We start from the raw sequence: 18,993 nt of genomic DNA, 5'->3' as shown, positions 1-18,993 counted from the left end.
AGGCCTGTTTAATTCAAAGAGAGCGATAAAGGGTCTTAAAACACTACATTCTTACTGATAACCTTATAAGTTGACCCACTTCACGTCTTAAAGTAATCGTTAGAATGCTGTAACAATATTTCTCAAGAAATATTAGAAATATAGTTAATGTATGCTTTATAGAACTCGGGTCATTAAACCCCAAATGGAAACATTTCCATATTGTAACAACTCAGTAGCAAAATATGAGAAAGCAGTGTTCAGCATAAACAGGAATTGTCATGTTTAATAGCTGTTGTTTCTACAAAACAATAGTGAATATCCATCACAATGACCGCCAACATGTAATTTCACAGGCCTATGAGGACTTGAAGCCATTGATGTTAAATCATCGCCTCCTAGTGGCCACCTGGAGAACATTCACACACCTTTAATACAGAAATATCAGTAAACCAAGTTTAAAAAACCGTATTCTACAACGAATCTCTGAGAACAAATATACCTGCTGGAAACTAAAACCGTTAAAAGAGAACAAGTAAAACACCAGAAAACAAATTCAACTACAGATTTAATCTATAGCCAGTGTAGTTTTATGCTTCTATAATAATTTGGTTTGATGAACTACATGATAGTTTTGGCAACTTTGACAGAACTAAATTGTCTTCTAGAAGCACGTAAAAACAAAATGAAAAATGCCACTTGAATTACATTTTGCCGAGTGAAATACAATTCCTTTGTATTTAACCAGACCATTTAATCACAGAAATCCAATTCAAAATGGAGCAGCTGTGAGAAAATACATCTATTGTTACAGTCATAAATACAGTCTGTGTAAGGAAATGAAGACACTACTTGACAGTACATTCATAGATTACAGAATCATAAATAATTGCACTGTGGTGTCCTCTTCTGCATCAGTAACACATTTAGAGGCGTTTTTTGAGTCCTGATTCCCTCCTCTAAAGTAGTTGAGGTGAAGCCGCTCCTTTCTACAGTCCACTTGGCAGTAAACAAACTCAAACAAATCCCTCGCGCGCTCACCAAAGTGAGTTCATGAGTGTGCGTTTTCTCCCATCACTCTCACCGCTCCACATACAGCAGCTTCTGTGGATCCTATAGTTCATCCTGTAGGGATGTACACAATTGAGATGCAACAAAATGTTTTGAATTAGGCCTGGGTGATTTTTATTTCCAATCAGGATTCTGGCTTGCAACAATTACGAAAATAAAATAATGATAAAACTGTTTCATAATGATGCTCTTTGTTTTTTTTTTGTCTTGTTTTTCCTTCACATTAAGTTTGTTGCATTTAATGTGAACCAAACTGCTCTGAGCTGGATTTATAGTAAAGGCAGCAAACTCAATCAACATATTAATTAATCTCAACTTTTTAATTTGAACGTTTTTTATTTGAACGTGCAAGGAAATCCACTGTTAAAGTAAAAACCCATCAAATGCAAGATATTTCCAAAGTCAACAAGTATTTAGTATACGAGACCATGATCCGCACTCACAAAAGTAGTCTTCTTTTTAGCATTTATTTTAATTCGGGTAGTAGATGCTGATGATTGTTTATTAATTAAACTATTTATTAAACTGTTCAATTGTATAATTGTGATAAATATGGGATCGTATGTAATTCATGTTCTAGTCAGGACAGGGGTATATTATGCAATGTATTGGTGGATGTGAAGATTTGTGTTGTATACGAATGGAAATTGTCCAGTGTCTCAATGGAATATGCGTGTTTTTAGTAACTGAACATTGGCTAATGAATGATGATAATTAATGACTTATAAACTGGGTGGAGGGATTGAATTGCTCAAAACACTGAAGAAAGCCTTGAGCCAAAATGTTTGTTTTTGTATTTTGTCCCATTGGTGATTAATGTAAAATAAACGCTAAAAAGACGACTACTTTTGTGAGTGCGGATCATGGTCTCATATACCATGTAATTTAATAGATTGACGCACCAAAATAAAATATTAAGTGACAAAAGAGCGCAGTGCAAACGGCTTAGTTAACAAGTAATCATGTTTATTGTGATGTTAATATTAACCAGCCGTAAAAAAAAAAAAAAAGACTGAAATACTGTATCTTGCATTTTCTGAAGAATACTAAAAAATGTATTATGATTTCCATATATTACAGATCAAACTGTTTTCAACCATCCCCGAAATAAATGACATTTTAAAATATAACAAAACAGAAAACATCATTTTAAATTGTAATAACACTTCACAATATTACTGTTTTTACTCAAATTTGAATAAATGCTGTCCTGGTAAGGATAAGAGAGCTCTTTCAAAAACATAAAAAAATCATAACTGCCTAACTTACTTTAAGTTTGGAGGACTTTCCCTGTAATGCTAGCTGCTGGAGTCTCTGTCGAAGAATATCTGCGATGACTGTGGCATCTCTGCTGTTAATATGCTCTCCTCCTTGATCTCGCTAAAACAGGTTGGACATAAAGGTATCTGTTAGAATAGGTAGAGAAATAACTCGGAGAGCACCTGGAACAATAGGAAGGCCAGCACTTGTGTCGTACCCGTGTGGTGCCCAGGTGGGGGTAGAATCGGACACTGGGGTAAGCCTGGATCCCGGCGTTCTGGCAGGTCTGGTAGTGTGCTTGACAGTCCACTTTGCCAGCTCGCACAGTTCCCTTCATCATCTGCAGGAGGAGGAACAGGTCACTGATGCTACTGAGCGATTCATGATCACAGCACCTGCACTGACTGAAGCCAGTCGAGACTCGAGAGCCAGCGCAAATGTTCATGCGTTGCTTCTTTTAATATTATTACAATTGCATTTTTTAAATTGCATGTTTAATTACAAATGCACAACGATTAGAGGGAAAAGTCTAACCGAATCGCCCTTTTGTTTAGTGACAGCAGCACTGAAGCTCATGTGAATAAAACCTGATGATCATGTTCTCTAGCATAATTTAAGAACTGTCCAATGAGAATCTTGGGCTTTAATAGAGTGCAACAGTGTTTTCGCGCAAGTTTTCAGCAGCCTCGAGTCACAGTAGATTTTTTTTTAATTTCAACCATATACAACATGTAAATGAAACAACATTCCTCCAAGACCATGGTGCTACATAAAAACAACACCAGACTACAAGACCGAACATGACAACACAGATTAAACAAACCATTAAAATGTAAATAAAAACTAGAATTAGAAGTAGGAATTAAATAAGAAATAAGATAAGGATAGATAAGATTACACAGATACTCCGGGCTACGAAAAGTCGTGCAAACGAAAAGTATTTTTCTCATTCATTTTAAGGATTTTAAAGAAGTCTTAGTTGAAGCAGCCATAAACCAAACCAACCAGCTGGCTTGAGGCACATTACAAATATTTAAATGAAACAAAAAAGTATTTGAAAATCTGACTAAAGACAGTTTAATAACATGAAGCACTGCAATTGATATTCATATTTTTTAAGTATTGATATTAGGACTAACTATTCTTTAATATATATATAGTCAGATTTGTTTGCAGAATCACGGTTAATGTAGTTTTTCCCAAAAATTCTGTTGTTTAACTTAATTATTTACAGCTAACTTTTGGTCTTCACAGTACACAGTAAAACTACCCAGCAGCATTAAAAAGAAAAGAATGTATGTGATTGGCTGAAGCACTGTATGCACTCCTCTCATCAGAGCTGTTAAAAGAGCATTTGCAGCTATACTTGCATTTCCTGAAGGAAATGCCAATGCTTGCAAAGCAGCAGAAATCTTTGAGAAAAAAAGTTAGAACCATTGCAAACACCAGCTGAGATCAGCTGATGTCTTCACTAATTTGTCTTACCCTGGCAAGAACTTCAAACTCGGGGGCAAATTGCTGGCATGGGCCACACCATGGGGCATAGAAATCCAACACCCAGTGATCCTTCCCTCCCAAAACCTTTCTCTTAAAGTCCTCAGGTGACAGATCCACTGAGGCACGAGGCAGAGAGCTACGGACAGAAGAGTCCATGGGTTAGAGGGTACTTTTCCTACATGGATAGCATCCTAAAGAAATTAAACCAAAAGTGACTTTTATAATTAAAAAAGACAAAACGCTCAGCCACAAAAACAAAGCATAAAACAAAAAGCACCAAACTCTCTACTGAAATTAGTTGAGTCAAGTCTGTTGTGTGTTTTGTGTAAGAATCACTATTTGCATGATGCAAATACTGAAAACTACCAATAAAATAGTTCACATAGTTGGCGATTGCTTTGTGAGAATTATTTCAGCTCACCTCAAGGCCCAAGTCTTGAGTGAAAAGGCATCCCGGTGCCATCCATTGTAACTCCTGTTAACAATCAGAGAGAGCCACTTAACTTGTTGAACCGGTGTGTGTAATTGTGTACGAGTTACAGAATGTACGAAACACGCACTGGTACTGGTCCCTGCGGTTGCTGTTCTGAGGAAACAGGCGGACCTCTGGGTAAGCGCGCACATTCTCTCCCTGGCAGAACGAGTGGTGTTTCTGGCAGTCGACTGTTCCCACGTTTACAATCCCACTCAGCATCTAGAACAGACACAGCAATAGGGTTGTCACGATCATGACATTTCTACAAGTGATTAAGTGTCAAATGACTGCAATAAATTGCATAAAGTGTAAGCTTAATGCAAATACTCTTTAATAAAACATCATTTATTCACACAGAACGTAGAAACAGTTAAATTGGGTTTCTTTAAGGCTTTGCAAAATAAATGCGGCACAGGTTAAAATGATATGAGTAACAGGGCTATTATGGTTATTATACTGCTAAAGCAATATTTCAAATTTTCGTTTAACTTCATGTACTAAAATAAAGTAAATCTGAAATAAAAATGAATAAAAACTATATCCAAAACAAAATGAAAATGAATAGTAGTATCTCAATGACACTAAAATAACACCAAATACTAAATAATATATCATTAAATATTTTTCTTAAACCTAAACATTAACATAATTATTTTAATATTAAAATAAAGAAATCTACATATTTTAGGTCGACTTTTTTCTCAGATTCTTTTTTTCAAATCCAGCCCAATTTTAATATTTATTAACTATTATTATTATTACTATTATATATTTAATATAGAATGTGAGCATATTATGATTGATTTTGTCCAAAGCGTATGATATTTACAAAAAAATATTTACAATAACTATAATAATAGTTATAACTAATATTAACTACAGTATAGTTAAAACTGGATTTCATTTGAATATTCAGGAATTTAAAAGTTAAAACAATGTTTAATCTTTGTATGAATGATGATCTTTTGATGATAATTGAGCTTTTTTTCATTGCACTTTGTTACATGCACAGTTCCTCAAATGTAATTTGATTCATGGCATCTCTAGTGATTGCATTACATTTTGGCAAAATGTCTTATGAACTGTCACAATGGCCTTAGTTACCACAAATTATCAAATCAAACATTTGTCGACAGCCGCTTACGTATGTAATTAGGGCAATTACATTGAGATCATATACAACGCAAAAAAAACCCCCCCAGTAATAACAAGGGAAAAAGGTAATGCTTTAACACTCAGATGGAGTATCAGTGTAATATAATGAGAGCAGATACCCGAGCCATTCTCCTCCACTCTGGCAGCAGGGCCTGGCAGGGGCCACACCACGGTGCGTAGAAATCCACCATCCACGTCTCTGAGGACTTGCGTTTCTTCACCAGCTCCTGGAATGACTCTGGGTTCAAAGTCACCACCACAGGGTTCACCAGGTCCTGCAGAACACACAATCATCTATTACATCTAGACAGGTGCTGTATATAATGTGTGTATACTGTATGGGTTATAAGGATATGAATAAGTGTAACTGTAATCTGTGCCTCACCTCTATAAACTCCAGGATGCCGTCTGCGGAGTGATGGCCTTCATACTCATGGATGCTGGACTTGTTGAAGATTACAGTTGTTGGATATGCATGAATGTTGTACTGAAGAAGGGAAAGATGCAAGAAATGAGAACCAGCTCTCACCTGAACATTCATGCTCTGGTAAAAACAGCTTATTTATGTCAAATCAAAGTCTAAATATGAACAGACAAAGACAGTGTAAGGCAGGACTCTCTCTTTCTCAGTACAATGCAAGATTATTATTATATTTCTGCAGTTTTGCTGCTAGTGGTGCAGAAATGATACACTTATAATATATTATTAGTAATTATATTATTATTATTATTAATAATAAAATATTTTAATAATACTATTAGTAATATAACTATATAATAATATTAATATTATTAAATAATGAATCAAACTAATTATAATCCTTCTACTTATTATAATCATATTATTATAAAAACAATGATTATTTTTTCTGCTAGTGCTGCAGAGGTGGTGCACTTCAGCTTTAAGCAACAAGTCAAATGCTGTGGTTTCCTGTGGCATAAGGTTATGTTACTTCTGTAAACAAATCTGCACACACTGATACATATAATTACTGTAATAGAAAAATTATTATTTATTATTAATCAGTTATTTTAATAATATTATATAAAGACAATAAAAATCATTACAATTATTGATAATAATAATTATTAATATTACTATTACAATCATTATTATACTAATTATATATTTATAATAATAATTATTATTATTATTTTGTTAATTTTGCTGTTAGTAGTGCAGAAATGACACCACTTTTAAGCTATATGAAGAGAATGTAAGGCATAAGTCAGATGCTGTGGTTTCTTGTGGCAAAGATTCAGAAGGTTTCACGATGATTCTATAAACAGATCTGGTAACTGGTAAGACAGGAAGCTAAAGAGGATCTGAATCACTATTAAGAACACACTCTACAGGAAACCACATTAAAATGCAAATATAAGCCATCATGCCCAATCAACCATCAATTCTGCATCATTTGAGCGAGGGCGAATATCTCTGTACCATATTGCAGAGCCTCTCGTGCACGGTACAGTCCAGAGTCCCAAACTTCAGCTGTCCAAAGAGCTGGATAGAGGCTTTTCTCAGCTCGGGGAGAAGAGCTCGACATGGCGGACACCACTGCGGGACAGAATAATTACCCATAATGATTTTTAAAGAGACCAAATTTCAAACACAGATGCAAATTATCCTTTTAATTGCATTGACTTCACGCTGTGGCAGTGATGTTCACTGTGCTTGCCTCCACAGATCATTTCTCACCCTCCTGAGCTAGATGAATCAACCATCGGCAGGAAGTTACCATGGCAATGCAAGTACATGCTCAGCAGATAATCATTAGCGTTCAAACAGAGTTTTCGGCAGAGGTTTAACAGAGAGGTTTAGCTGTAACAACTCACAGGAGCAAAAAATCAACCAGCCAGGGCTCTTTCTCATGGCTGGGGAAGTTCTCAGGCCTCAGCGTGGTGACGTGGGCATTCACACTCTCTTTTGCAAAGGCCACAACATTGTACAGGGCGTCCTTACCTGGAGATTTAACAGGGAAACTGGCATCAAAATGCATTTTAGACCAATTTCAGAGCAATACCAAACTAAATTTAATCGATTTAGATCAATGTTTACAGGTTGTAGTGTTACTGGCTAAACCAAAATGTCTTTTAACCCTCTGATGCTGCTTTCCTACACCATTTAGGGTGTGAAGGTCAACCACATTTGAGTTTGGGGTCAGAAAGACTTTTATTCAGAAATGATGCGTCAAACTGATCAAAAGTGAAGACATTTATAGTGTTACAAAAGAACAACAACTCCATTTAAAATAATAGCTGCTCTTTCATGGTTTCATGCTATCATGATTTCCACAAAAATATTCAGCAGCACAACTGTTTTCAACATTGAAAAATAAGATATGTTTCTCAAGCAGCAAATTAGTATAGTGTGATTTCTGAAGGATCATGTGACACTGTAGATTGGAGTAATAATGCTGAAAATTTAGAAAATAGAAAACTGTTCTTTTAAATTGTAATAATATTTTATTGCATTTTTGTATCAAATAAATGCAACCTTGTTGCGCAGAAGAGACTTAAAAAAAAAAAATGTACCCCAAACTTTTGAATGGTAACATATATTATTGCTATTTTCATATGCAATTATATTTTTACGACAACATAATATATTAGTATAAATATGCGTTAATGTATTTAAGAATTCATGCAGATGGTAAAAAGCTATTTTTTTGTTATTTAGATGCAAAATACTTAGTCTTACTAAAGCTCTTTCAGACTCACCATGGTAAATCTCAAAATCATGAATTCCAACTCCTTTAAAAACAGCCACACAGGGCTTCTGTATATACAGAGAAGTACACAGCTCTGAATCTGCGACACAGTCCACCTTCCCCACCTGTGCAAACAGATAAATGCAATTAATCCAACACAACAGCACCGTATCCCATAAGTCACATGACCTATGTACTGTGTAAAACAATGTTAAAAAAAAAAGCAAAAAGTTCTGTCGTTTCACTCGCTCTCATGTTGACCTCATAAAATTGCCAAAAGCACCATAAAAGTAATAAAGCAGTCCACACGACACTCCAAAAGTTGTCTGAAGCCATAAGAAAACTTTGTGTAAGAAACAAACTAAATCTTATATCTTACAGCTTCAAAACAATATTGCACACAAGTTCACGTCATATGAACTACTTAACATGGTGCTTTCTGGACAATTTCTCCTGTGTTTTAATGATTGAAAGTCAGGCTTAACGACATGGGGGCGAGTAAATTAAATCCAAATTTACTCATTTATTTTAAAATTTATATTTTGAGTGAACTAAAAATCAGGGACATCAAAAAAAAAAAAGAACCTGTATTTGAGAGTCCTTCAGAACAGCTTTGAGTTTTTTATACTCATGTGATGCCAGATCATTATGTCCAAAGGAGAAACTGATGAGCCATCTGTGATGAGCCAATTTATGCTGACATGTCAGAAGAGATAGGAAGAGAAAAGTCAGAAAAAACATACATCAATAAAAATAAGTAAGATGTCTTTAATGACATTTTATGCCACACAATCATATCTCATGCAGCGTGTCAGTTACTGTGTAAACGGTGGTACTGCAGGTAGTGCTGGGTGTGGTACAGGACAAGGGCAAACATATGATGTTCACGATAAAGTGGCTTTGACTCTTACCTCAAAGCTGCTCTTTGTAAGAATCTCCAGGTCAGGCAGATGCTGCAACACTTGTGCATATATTTCTTTAGTATCCAAACTCTGGATAAACTGTATGGTTGATAAAATCAAAATGAAAACCAGCCCATTAAATTAGTACAATTTAAAAAAAAATAGCTCAACCCCCCCAATAAATAGCTGAAAATGTACTCACCCTGAGGCCATCCAAGATGTACATAATTTTGTTTTTTTATTGGAACATATTTGGAGAAAATTAACATTACATCACTTGCTCACCAATGGATCCTCTGCAAGTGAATGGGTGCCATCAGAATGACAGCTGACAAAAACACAATAATCCACATCGATCCATCATTAATTGTCTTGTGAAGTGAAAAAGCTACATGTTTGTAAGAAACAAATACACCATTAAGGCATTTTAAATTTAAATCGTTGTTTCTGACTAAAATACGAGTCCACAATCCATAACAGAGCTTCCACCAATGATAAAGTCCATCTTCTGTTGTCCTCTCACATCAAAATCTACTGACATATTTGTTTAGAACTGTTTTTTCTTGTAAAAGGTGCTTGATCTATGCATATTTCTCTCCTGATTCAGACGAGACAACTTTTTCACGAGATACAGCAATATTATAGATGAAGGACACTAGCCGGAAGCAATGGTTTGAAGTTTGAAGAATGAGCGTTTTCAGCATCTTGACGGATTTGTTTCTCACAAACATGCAGCTTTTCACTTCACAAGATGTTAATTGATGGACTGGAGCCATGTGGATTATGTTGTTTTTATCAGCTGTTTGGACTGACGGCACCCATTCACTGCAGAGGATCCATTGGTGAGCAAGTGATGTAATACTACATTTCTCCAAATTTGTTCTGATGAATAAATAAACTCATCACCATCTTGGATGGCCTGAAGGCAAGCACATTTTTCATTTTTGGGTGAACTATTCCTTCAAGAACTGGACAGGATGCATATTTATATATAAGGTCCCTACCATTACGCTGCCTTTCTGAGCAAGAGAACTGCCAGGGGGAAAGAGGGCAGTAGTGCTAGTGGTGATCTCAAAGCTGTCACACAGATCTGCCTGTTTGGAGCAATCCATCCATCCTACATTGACCAGACCATCCTGTAGAGAGAAACAAGTGGAGGATAGGTTACAATGTCCATTCATGCTCACAAGACAAAAACATCTGTTATTAAATGCTGAGAGACATGTGACGCTGAAATTGAATTTGGTGAAACATGATCAGCTTAATGCTTACCAACATTCCAGCAAGCTTCCGCCTTGTCTGAGGTTCTAGACAATCTGTAAAAAAAAAAATATATGGCTTTTTAGAATAAAACAAGAGTGATTATGGGTTGGCATTTCTAACATTAAGCTTCAGTAGTTGTCTCACCCCCAGTGTCAGCGCAGAAAGTTATCAACCAGCCGATTCTTTCTGCAAATGCTCGATCAATCTCACTAAGAATGTTCCCTAAAAATACAATTTTCATCATAAAGACAATACATTCAAATACTTTATAATTTTATATCGTTGCCTTTTTTTTGCATTACTTAAACTTTAATGAAAAAGTCAATTTGTATCATTAGTAAACACCTAATAATATTTACAAAACAAAAGAATCTATAAAGTTATCGTTACACCAAATAACACAAAATGAATAAATAGTGACAGATAAGTATTTCCTTAATAAATACACCATTTAAGTACATTTTTAGAACAGCTATCTTTTGCTTTAATGACAGCAGTTGCATGAACTCTGAAAAACATTTTTATTTCTAGATTTAAATAAAATGTAAATGGTTATGCCAAAATTGAATACCTTGCCATAGTTCTGTCACTTTGCTCTTCACAAACTGCATTGCAAATGTGGTGAGGCTTGATTTTGTTCTGTCGCCATAATATTTCTCTGGCTTCTGTTGGCATGATTACATTTATATTTTAGGATCACTGCAGACATTAAACATACATTATGTATCGTATGCTGATAAAGGCAGAACTTTCTCACCATTCCTGCTCTGAACACATAGAGGCTGGGGTAGCTGTTGATGCCTTTACTACGGCACAGCATGCCATTATCACCGCAGTTCACAGCACCGATCCGAATCACACCGTCCATTTCCTTAGCAAACTCCCGCCACTGTGGGGTGCATCACACATCAGTCAAATAACCTACGCTAACTTTAACAATCCTAACAGGTGTGACTAAGAGAAGGAGGAAACAGAGCTACGTACCGTGGGGGCAAGATCATGACAGTGCGAGCAGCGTGGGAAATAGAAATTCACAAACCAGACCTCGCCAGAATTTACAGCTGCATCTGTGGAAAAAGACAAAACTGGTGTCACAACACTCCACCATTGGAAAAAAAAAACAGGTTAGGCCTCCGAATTCTACAAGATCAGCTAAAAAGACATGATTGGTGGGTTTACAGAAACCTGACAAGACATTTTCAGGTCATATCTCATGCCAAATGTTACAAAAAATAAACAAAATAAGTTTTGCAGAAAGAAAACAGTATTTTAGCCTTTTTGTATTTTTTGCATTATTTTTAGAAATATTAAGCAGATTTACCCCTCCAGTTCCCATCGAGTAACAAAAAATATTACAGATAATTATTATTATTATTATCAACATCAGAGTATTATATTTCACACTATTACAGAATTATTTGAACTATTATTAGAATCACTATAGAACTATTTATAAAGTATTATTATGTTTATAATGTTTACTATGTGCTTTAATTTTTGCTTTTTTTAATTTTTTGCTTCTGTAATACAGTAAAAGGTTTCTCTACTATAATGATGATAATCTAATGAAAATTGCTAATGACAATAAAGAAAAAAAAAAAAAAAAGGAAACGGTAAATGTCTGAATGCAAAATTTTTATAATTTAGAGGAAAATGTGCTTAACAGTCATGAATATTATGTCCCAAAAAAAAAAAAATAATAATTTACTTTATGTGAAATATAATTTATGGTGTTTCTTCTGATTTTGGGGTATAATATGACCCGAACATGCGTTTGTGACACTCAATCCAGCATACAAAATGCTTTGTCAGTTTGTGTAGAAATCCAAAATAAACTGGTAATCTGGGGGATGTATCACTCACCGAAGTCTCCTCTGTCTACTGTAGTAATTTCTGGATCATCATCATAGATTCCTGAAAAACACAGATGCATGGTTTTTCTCCAGTATAGAGACAAGTACGACATATCTTCCTACTTATTCTGTGCTGTACTGTAACACTGTGAAATAATATCCACACAGAACATAACAGAGAATAGCATTACCAAAATCATATCTGTAATAGTTCCAGCTTTCATATCTTCCTCCCTGCTGCTCATCTTGCAGGCCTTTCTCTCCATACTTGTCGTATTTCTTCCTCAAGTCCTCATCCTTCAGCACCTCGTAGGCCCGATTGATCTTCAAGAACTTCTCGTGGGCCGTTGCATCATTCTGAGAAGACAATTTGGTGTGTCACAAACGAAGGAAGGCACGCATGTCTGGCTGATATGCCATAATAAAGCTACTCACAGGGTTTTTATCCGGATGCATCGTGAGAGCAAGCTTTTTAAAAGCCTGCCGAATCTCACGAGTACTGGACTCTCTTGAAATACCTAGCAGCTTGTAGTAATCTTCATCGGAGGAAATTGTAACGAAAAGCCATACTGCGATGAAAGCAAACAGAAACAACTTCCTAGAAGGTCTCTGGTGGTTCTGGAAGATCTCCATTGTTGAAGACTGTTGTTGGTGCAGATCTGAAACTTTTCAAGGTTGGAGAACTGCTTACAGGAGTGTGATGATCATCCCCAATGAAGACACCTAGTAAGTGATGACAAGAGAGTGAAAAAGAAAGGGAAGAGAGCTCAACTCCGGTGCTATTGGAAATGAACACGTAGGTGTTTACAGAGGGCGGAGCGACTTTCTCATGCCATCTTTGATGTAAGTCACTATTCATTCATGTTTTTTTTAATAATCAGCATTATTCTTGTATTCTCTCATTATGATTCTTATCACTGCAATAGCACAAACTACAATATATAACACAGTATAAAGGCAACTCAACAAACAGTACAATTACGTAGACGTTTTAGCAACTTATACTAGATAAGTTACACTAGTAAACGTATTTTAAATATATAATACACGTATTCAGTTCTCATGAATATACAAATGCATAAAACACAGATTACAAAAATAATACCTTCTGCGCGAGGTATGTATGAGTGTAATGAGATCAGCTCAGGTTAGTTGTGCAAAGCTAAAACTGCAAACTAGTACAAGACTCGTCAGTTTAGTAGGCTATAACAGCTAAGATTACATTTGAATGCAAACCTAAATTATTGTAATTTTCTTTTTTTTTTAGTGAATGTTACATGTGAGATTGCAGAGAAGAGCTGTTGGATCATCTGGCTAATTAATTACTGCATTCCAGTCAAAAAACTTTTGATCGAAATCCACAAGTGATTCACAGAGATAAATGTTAGTAACATTAGCACATTTATTATGATACAGTGTGTTTACTGTCTCACCTTTTTGTTAAATATTCTTTATTACGCCTCCAGTTCTCTCCTAATTCATGATCTTATTCCCGAATCACCGGTGTCTGCAGCAGTGTGAAGCGAGCGGCCGAAAGACAACAATAAACTCCCGGAAGTACCTGATTTTTCATAATAAGAGTGTTCAAAATAACTGCATTTGTTTCTCGTGAGCTTTACTTTTGAATCTAAATGTTTTGTGTTTAAATGCATGTTGTTGGCAAATATAAATTGTGTGTATGTATATATTGATTTATTTACAAGACTATAATTTAACCAATTGCTACGCATAATGATTCAATGTTTCGATGCGCTTGAAACGCTACTGGTGACACCTGCTGGTTAGAACGGTGTAAATGCAACGAAAACTCAACATGCATAAAAACTAGTGCTGTCAAATAATTAATCGCATCCAAAATAAAAGTTTTTGTTTACATAATATAAAAGTGTGTACTGTGTATATTTATTATGTGTATATATCAATAGAAACACATGCATGTATATATTTAAGAAAAATATGTTATGTTTATGTTTTAAATATATTTATATATAATATAAAATATAATTATATAAATGTGTGTATATACATGTAAATATTTTCAAAATATATAATGTATGTGTGTGTATTTATATATACATAATAAATAAATTAAGTACAAAAACTTTTATTTTGGATGCGATTAATCATTTGACAGCACTAATAAAAACACATTCTACAAACAAAATGCAAATGTTTTATTTAAAGTGCAATCTATTAAATGCAATTAACAAGTTATCTAACATGACAAAGAAGCTCAAATATATGAGATTTAATTCGTTTCGTTTTCATTGGTCATTACATATTCATTCCCCAATCCCCATATGTTATTTCATATAGTTTTTATTCTAAATAACAATAAATAAGGAAAACAGTAATAATCAGGAATGAGAAAGAATGTCCAAACATTTGATTGTCTGTAGTTTATTCATTGAAATGATCAAATAAAGATATTCCCAGATAAACTGTTCATTTAAATCAAGACACTGTCATTGCAAACAAAATCAAAAGTTGTTTACTTTTTATGTTGATCATTATTAAATTGTCATAGATCATGCTGAATAACCCCTGAGGGCACTGTATACATACCACTTAATAACCACCTGTTTACTTCATTTAATTCATTTACGTCAATGAATGCAATCACATTCAATTTTTAAGAAACTATTATTTAACATTGCTTGGAGTACAACACAGAGATGTTTAATAATTAACAGGATAGATATATGTATGGTACCACGACCAGCTGGATGTAAACATTCACAGTTAATGATGTTTGTCAGGCAGCTTTAAACTACCTATGGGTCTTTCAAACACCAAACTTGTGTAAGTCTGTAGGGTGTGAGAGGAAATCTATGAAATGTTATACATTCATAAAATGCTATCTTTATGACCCAAAGTGTATATTTTCCTCTCTTTGGGACTGTATGCTCAATCAGTGTAATAGCTTATGAGTCGTTCTGCTTCTCTGACCCCTGTGAGATACGCTCCATGGGTCGTGGTGTAGAAGTTCACATGTGTAGCTTCACCAGCAAACAACACCTGAAGGTGCTTCAAAAACAAAGAAATAAAATCATGTTGTTATTAACTTCATCACCGCTTGATTTTGTAACATGCAATCTGGTAATTATATTTTTCACTAATGCAATTTAACATCAGAATATGTGAATAAATAACATTTTTTTGTTCACTGAAAAAATTTAATTAATTAAATTAAATTATAAAAGTTAAAAGAAAAACTTAAAGGGATAGTTCACCCAAAAAATGAAAATTCTGTCAGTAATTAGTCACACTCATGTTGTTCCAAACCCGTAAGACCTTCATTCCTCTTCAGAACACAAATTACGATACTTTAGATAAAATCGGAGAGCTTTCTGACCCGCCATAAACAGCAAGGGAACTATCACGGTCAAGGCCCAGAAAGGTAGTAAGGACACCGTTAAAAAAGCTACAAGAATAATTTTTGTGCACAAAAAAAAACTAAAATAACAGCTTTATTAAAAAATGTCTTCTCTTCCGTGTCACTGTCCGCCGTCATTTATTAATTAAAGTTTCTTTGCGCACAAAAAGTATTCTCGTAGCTTCATAAAATGACGGTTTAACCACTGATGTCACATGGACTATTTTAAAAATGTCCTTACAACCTTTCTGGGCCATATAAACCTTTTCAGTTGCGTTGCTGTCTATGAAGGGTCAGAAAGCTCTCAGATTTCATCAAAAATATCTTAGTTTGTGTTCCGAAGATGAACGAACTAAAGGTCTTACGGGTTTGGAATGACATGAGGGTGATTAATTATGACAGAATTTTCATTTTTGGGTGAACTATCCCTTCAAATGAAAATTTAGAAATGTTGCCTTGGAAGCTATAAAATAAGTTAAATGTATTATATGTAAAAATTAAATGTATATAAATATTTAAAGTTATTAGGAGGTTACCTTCCTCCCTCTGCATTTATCTTTAGGTGGAAGAGGTGACGCTAATGCTTTGTGTGCTTTCACCCCATCAACACCATCAGGAATAAATGTGTAGGAGCCACGGACGTGAGAATCAGAACCCCATCTGGAGATCAGCGTCTGTGAGACCTCTGGCACTGACCAGCCTGTGAAAGACCTGAGCAGCCTTCAAAGACATAAACAGAATTTGTCAGCATCTTCAGATTATTACTGCCATTTAACGATTTATTTTGGCCAACACATGCTTCTCACTCTTCTCTCCAAAACTGCCCACAGTGGTTTGATAATATTTAAGTCAGGGCAGATTTTAAAGTTCATCTTGGTGATCCAACTCGCCAAGTTTTTTAAGATCGTATTTTCACATTTCGCAGTTAATTAGATTTTTAGCAGTTAGCCCTTTCATTGATGTTAGCTGTGTGAAGTTCTCCTTGGTTGGTTTTTGTAGAAACTATTCAATGTGAATATGGCCATTTTCGGTCACTTTTTCAGCAGTTCTGTGTTGTTTCGACACAATCCTTAGTTGTTTCCCACAATCCTATGACACAACCCTCCCTATTATTCATGTTTGGTTTTCGCCCACTATTCTTCTTCGCTGCATGGTGAAGTCATGTCATTATTTTTATATGCAGTCATAATTGTAAAGACCGTTGTTCTTTAAACACCAAATAATTGGGCTAATTGGGCTACGGTTACAGATGCTCCTGCTAAACAAGCTCCCATGAGTTGCCATTTTTTGGAAGTCTGACATGTCAGAACTATATTTCACTGAAAATGAAATAATAAAAGATAACTGCAATGTTTTTTTGTTTTTTTCACTGTAGCCTATTTAAACTATATTACCCCTATTATAATGGAATAATGGGTGTTATATATATATATATATATATATATATAGGGGTTGGTCAAAATAATGTGAACACATTTCTGTAAAAGTTTACATATGCCTTTGTTAAATTGTTTTCATAAAATGTTGTACGCTAAAGCAGAATGCCTTGAAGGTCAAGGGGGTGAATAATTTTGATTGCAACATGGGAAAATGATTGTATGTCATATATTTCATTATTTATGTTACCATACCTTACACAGATATCTCCTATTTCCCTGTCCTGAAGATTCTCCATATACAGTGCTTCTCTACCTGTGATCCAGCCACACAGAGCCGTAGGATAACGGGCCACTGTATCAAAACCAGTGATCTTCTTGAACCAAGTCTTTTTCCAGGCTTCTCCTCCAGACTGAGACTCGTAAACATCTTTATCTTCAGGCCCCTCTTTCCACACCACCTGCACCCCGGCACAGTCATCTGGCCAGAAACTCTTCTCAAAAAACAGGAATATTTTGTCTACTATGCCAAAGCCAATATTCTCAATCGCAGACAGCTTTTTTTTCGGTAAGGGTGGTTCAAACATGGTCGTAGCTTTGTCTTTGAGAACCCCGAGAGAAACGGTGACAATCACATGGTCTGCTTCAAAGCTCTGTCCATTTGCACAAACGACCTGAACTGGATACCTTTGGTCTTCACAATGGCCTTTTCTGACCAAATCCCATCGGATGCTCTTGACAGGTGCACTACACTGGATGGTTCCTGAAGGTAGATCTCTCAGGAGGACATCTAAGATTGCTTGATAGCCACCGGGTCCCAAAGTGTTAAAAAATCCTCCCTCTAAAGCAGTGTAATAGCTAATCTGAGATGCAGACACCTCATAGAGGCTAGAGCAAGCTTCGTCTGTGCATTCAGTCCTCTTGCACCATTCAAAAACCTGCTGGCCGTCTTCTGTCGCCGCTAGAGGAAATTCACTAAAGGCATCGTCTAGATAAGCACCCAGACTTAGGTTCCTGTGCTTCTGCTTGAGTTCATCATCAAAAGCTTTGTCAGTAAGCTTGCTGAAATGCGAACACACCTGATCTACAAGCTTTGTGGAGACCTGCTTCCCGTCTTCTTTGAAAAAGTAATCTTGAGGGGTTACAGAACGGGGCAGGCACATGTTTTTAGATGCAGAAGGTCCCTCGCATAGCAGGTTCTCCTCTGTTGCAATCTTGTACAGGGGGTTTCCTTTCCGTCCGTGGATCCAGTTCGCTCCAACTTCAATGATGTTCTCAGTGAAGGGTTTAGTGGTGTGCACTCGACCTCCAACTCTTTCCTTCGCCTCAAGAACCAGGATGTTTTCAAATCCTGCCTTCACCAGCGTGGCTGCAGCGGCCAACCCTGCAAAACCTGAACCTACAATTACAACTTTGGCATTTTCTCGTCCAGAACAACAGCTCATTCTGACTGCTTTGTTGAGCTGTTTAGAGAGAGAAAAGCTGAAAATGTATAAATGTAGTTGTAAGAACAAATAGCAACTTCTCGCACAAAAACTTGCACAGGTGATAAGATAGTAGCGCACTATGCACTAGAAGTGGCTCCTTTATGTGCCGGTGCTTATAAACCTGTAAAACCTGACCTTTGTAGTCTATACAATATATAATTATTTACGTAATCAGGCGGTCATGGTACATCCAATGGCAGATTAAGATATTAGCCGTGTTCGACTTTATGCAGTCGGGGGTGAAATTGAAAGCGGAATCAAGTCGGACGCTTCAGTTCCCGGTAGAACGCTTACGCTGTGTTTACAAACTCTATCACGGATAAAGTGAATTAAATGCAATATTTGTCAAATACACAGACGTTTCAGAAACATTTTCATGAGCAACAGAAACACAGCATGACGTTCTCTCGTTTGCATTTATTAAGGCTGCATGATGATTTTGTTTTGCTACGAAATGAAACTACATGAAAGAACACTGCTTCGTAGTGACAGATGCGCGTGAAGACAGCGACGGCAATATTTTTACGCAAACCGAACTTCAAAATAAATGTCTGTTTAAGGGGATTAAAACACATTAAAACTTTT

At 35.7% G+C, this 18,993-nt stretch overlaps 2 protein-coding genes and 1 long non-coding RNA gene across 3 annotated transcripts; 1 reads left to right on the top strand and 2 right to left on the bottom strand.

The window, feature by feature from the left end:
* dnajc10 (DnaJ (Hsp40) homolog, subfamily C, member 10) lies at positions 1–13,721 on the bottom strand. Its single transcript, XM_058786036.1, is given in 23 exon segments — positions 1–1,104; positions 2,320–2,430; positions 2,528–2,650; positions 3,796–3,943; positions 4,229–4,282; positions 4,368–4,501; positions 5,557–5,712; positions 5,823–5,924; positions 6,882–6,998; positions 7,270–7,403; positions 8,162–8,276; positions 8,737–8,847; positions 9,063–9,152; positions 10,058–10,189; positions 10,326–10,369; positions 10,461–10,538; positions 10,888–10,981; positions 11,074–11,205; positions 11,301–11,383; positions 12,180–12,230; positions 12,361–12,526; positions 12,605–12,892; positions 13,603–13,721. Coding segments are annotated over 22 exon segments (2,385 nt in total). The 5' UTR covers positions 12,803–12,892; positions 13,603–13,721; the 3' UTR covers positions 1–1,092.
* Positions 12,878–13,748, top strand: LOC131546461 (uncharacterized). The gene is made up of 3 exons (XR_009272712.1): positions 12,878–13,012; positions 13,437–13,552; positions 13,636–13,748. It is a non-coding gene; the product is annotated as an uncharacterized LOC131546461 (long non-coding RNA).
* Positions 13,749–14,545: 797 nt separating this feature from the next.
* zgc:66484 (uncharacterized protein LOC327557 homolog) lies at positions 14,546–18,934 on the bottom strand. The gene is made up of 3 exons (XM_058786035.1): positions 17,177–18,934; positions 16,082–16,265; positions 14,546–15,196 (listed from the first exon to the last, which is right to left on the bottom strand). The coding sequence occupies exons 1-3, from the start codon at positions 18,364–18,366 to the stop codon at positions 15,077–15,079; spliced, it is 1,494 nt and encodes a 497-aa protein (XP_058642018.1). The 5' UTR covers positions 18,367–18,934; the 3' UTR covers positions 14,546–15,076.
* Positions 18,935–18,993: the final 59 nt, after the last annotated feature.

Source organism: Onychostoma macrolepis, chromosome 09 (genome assembly GCF_012432095.1).
Source record: "Onychostoma macrolepis isolate SWU-2019 chromosome 09, ASM1243209v1, whole genome shotgun sequence".
NCBI classification, from domain to species: domain Eukaryota; kingdom Metazoa; phylum Chordata; class Actinopteri; order Cypriniformes; family Cyprinidae; genus Onychostoma; species Onychostoma macrolepis.
This window is presented reverse-complemented; position numbering and strand designations above follow the sequence as displayed.

Bases quoted from the DNA above. Each gene is read 5' to 3' on its own strand.
- zgc:66484 (XM_058786035.1), bottom strand. From the start codon at position 18,366: ATGAGCTGTTGTTCTGGACGAGAAAATGCCAAAGTTGTAATTGTAGGT. The intron at 16,266-17,176 runs GTATGGTAACAT...ATGTCTTTGAAG, and splicing joins ATAGGAGATATCTGTGTAAG to GCTGCTCAGGTCTTTCACAG. The intron at 15,197-16,081 runs GTAACCTCCTAA...TTGTTTTTGAAG, and splicing joins ATAAATGCAGAGGGAGGAAG to CACCTTCAGGTGTTGTTTGC.